The 1,404-nt window shown below is 37.8% G+C and overlaps 1 protein-coding gene across 1 annotated transcript in view; it reads right to left on the reverse strand.

Moving 5' to 3' along the window:
• Window positions 1–1,404, reverse strand: part of LOC103367090 (probable G-protein coupled receptor 116) — a 51,471-nt gene that overhangs the window by 46,030 nt on the left and 4,037 nt on the right. Inside the window, exon 2 of the mRNA XM_008295008.1 lies at window positions 127–254. Coding sequence (XP_008293230.1) covers window positions 127–133 — 7 coding nt within the window. The 5' untranslated portion in view covers window positions 134–254. The remainder of the gene's footprint in view (window positions 1–126; window positions 255–1,404) is intronic.

A 1,404-nucleotide genomic window follows, 5' to 3' on the forward strand; every position in this document is an offset into this window, starting at 1 on the left:
CCCTAATGAGGATTAAGCGGTGTATAGAAATGGATGTTCATAAGAGGTAATACTCTACTTGGCAACCTAGAGAAAAAAAAAGGCATACTCACATATAGACCTTAAATCACTTTCCAGTGTACGCACCTTTCATGACTGGTCCTCCTCAGGTTAACATTAATTGCACAGAACAGTGAAGCTTTCACATAGTGCTGACTGTCAGTCACCAAGATCCAGTGTTGCTGGGCGGCACATCAGAAGGAGATTCTTCATGTCTAAGACGCCAGAAGGGGAGAACGTTCTTTAGAAACATATGGAGATACGTGTAAAAAGGGAAGAGTACATTTATTCGTGTGTGCCTCCAGTAGCACGCACTCAACACGACACAATGACGTGAACTGAAACGACAGCTTTGTCCTGCTGTCAGTCGGGACATCAGTTTGAGGAACATGTCATTAAAAGTTATTAGTGTCAGAGAACAGGTGCAGCAAATAACAAAGAACGGTTGTCAAATGATTTAAAGTCTGATTCATACGCTATAAAGGAATCTCTCTCTCTGTTGTGAGCTCTTGATTCTAAAAGTTAATGTGACCCACATCTGAGAAAATGTCGTCAGTGAAATGTCTCCTACATTCAGAAGAACACACAGTGGGAATAGCGCCTTGTTTTTATTGTGTTGACCTTGACTTTGGAGACGTGTGTGAGTAAATGACTGCTTTCACATTATAGCGAAAAGAAAAAACTTTGATTAAAATGTTTTAATTAGCATGTATTAACTTTGTTAGTGTCAACGTGCCAGCTAAGATCCTTAAACAGGAGATAAACAGGAGACGTGAGAAAAACCTTGAAAGTGAAACAAGCTAGAGAGAGATAAAGATGTCAGTTGGGTCAGGATTGTTTTGTTTGTTTTTTTGTTTTAATTGTATGAGAGAAATAAGCTATATAAATAAATAAAAAAGAGTTTTTATTGCAATTAATTTAATAATCGTTCACATTCTAGCATATATAGTGCCTATGAAAAATATCCACTCCCTGAGAATTGTTGCAAAACTGAATCATGGTCTATTTAATTTGGCTTTTTGACAAGAATTTACCTTTCCATGTCAAAGTGAAAGCAGATTTCTACAAAGTAACATCAGTTAATTAAAAGTATGAAATGCAACAAGAAAGACAGAACAGTGCATTCAAAGGGGACCTGTTGCTCTCATTTCCAGATCTTTGAGCCCCTGTCTCATGAAGACCACCTCCTCTTTCTTCTGATTGGTTCTCGGTCAACAATTAGTTCATGTTTGTGAGCTGTGACCTGCTGCCTGTATTTCGTGGGCGTCATTCACTTCATGGATGTGTTCTTTTTGTTCTGTTCAAGGATTTGTTCTTGTCATCATTTAGTCATTCATTTTAAAACTAATTTGCCAGCAAGTTGCT

The sequence above is a fragment of the Stegastes partitus genome, unplaced genomic scaffold, assembly GCF_000690725.1.
Source record: "Stegastes partitus isolate 25-593 unplaced genomic scaffold, Stegastes_partitus-1.0.2 Scaffold1014, whole genome shotgun sequence".
Taxonomy (NCBI): domain Eukaryota; kingdom Metazoa; phylum Chordata; class Actinopteri; family Pomacentridae; genus Stegastes; species Stegastes partitus.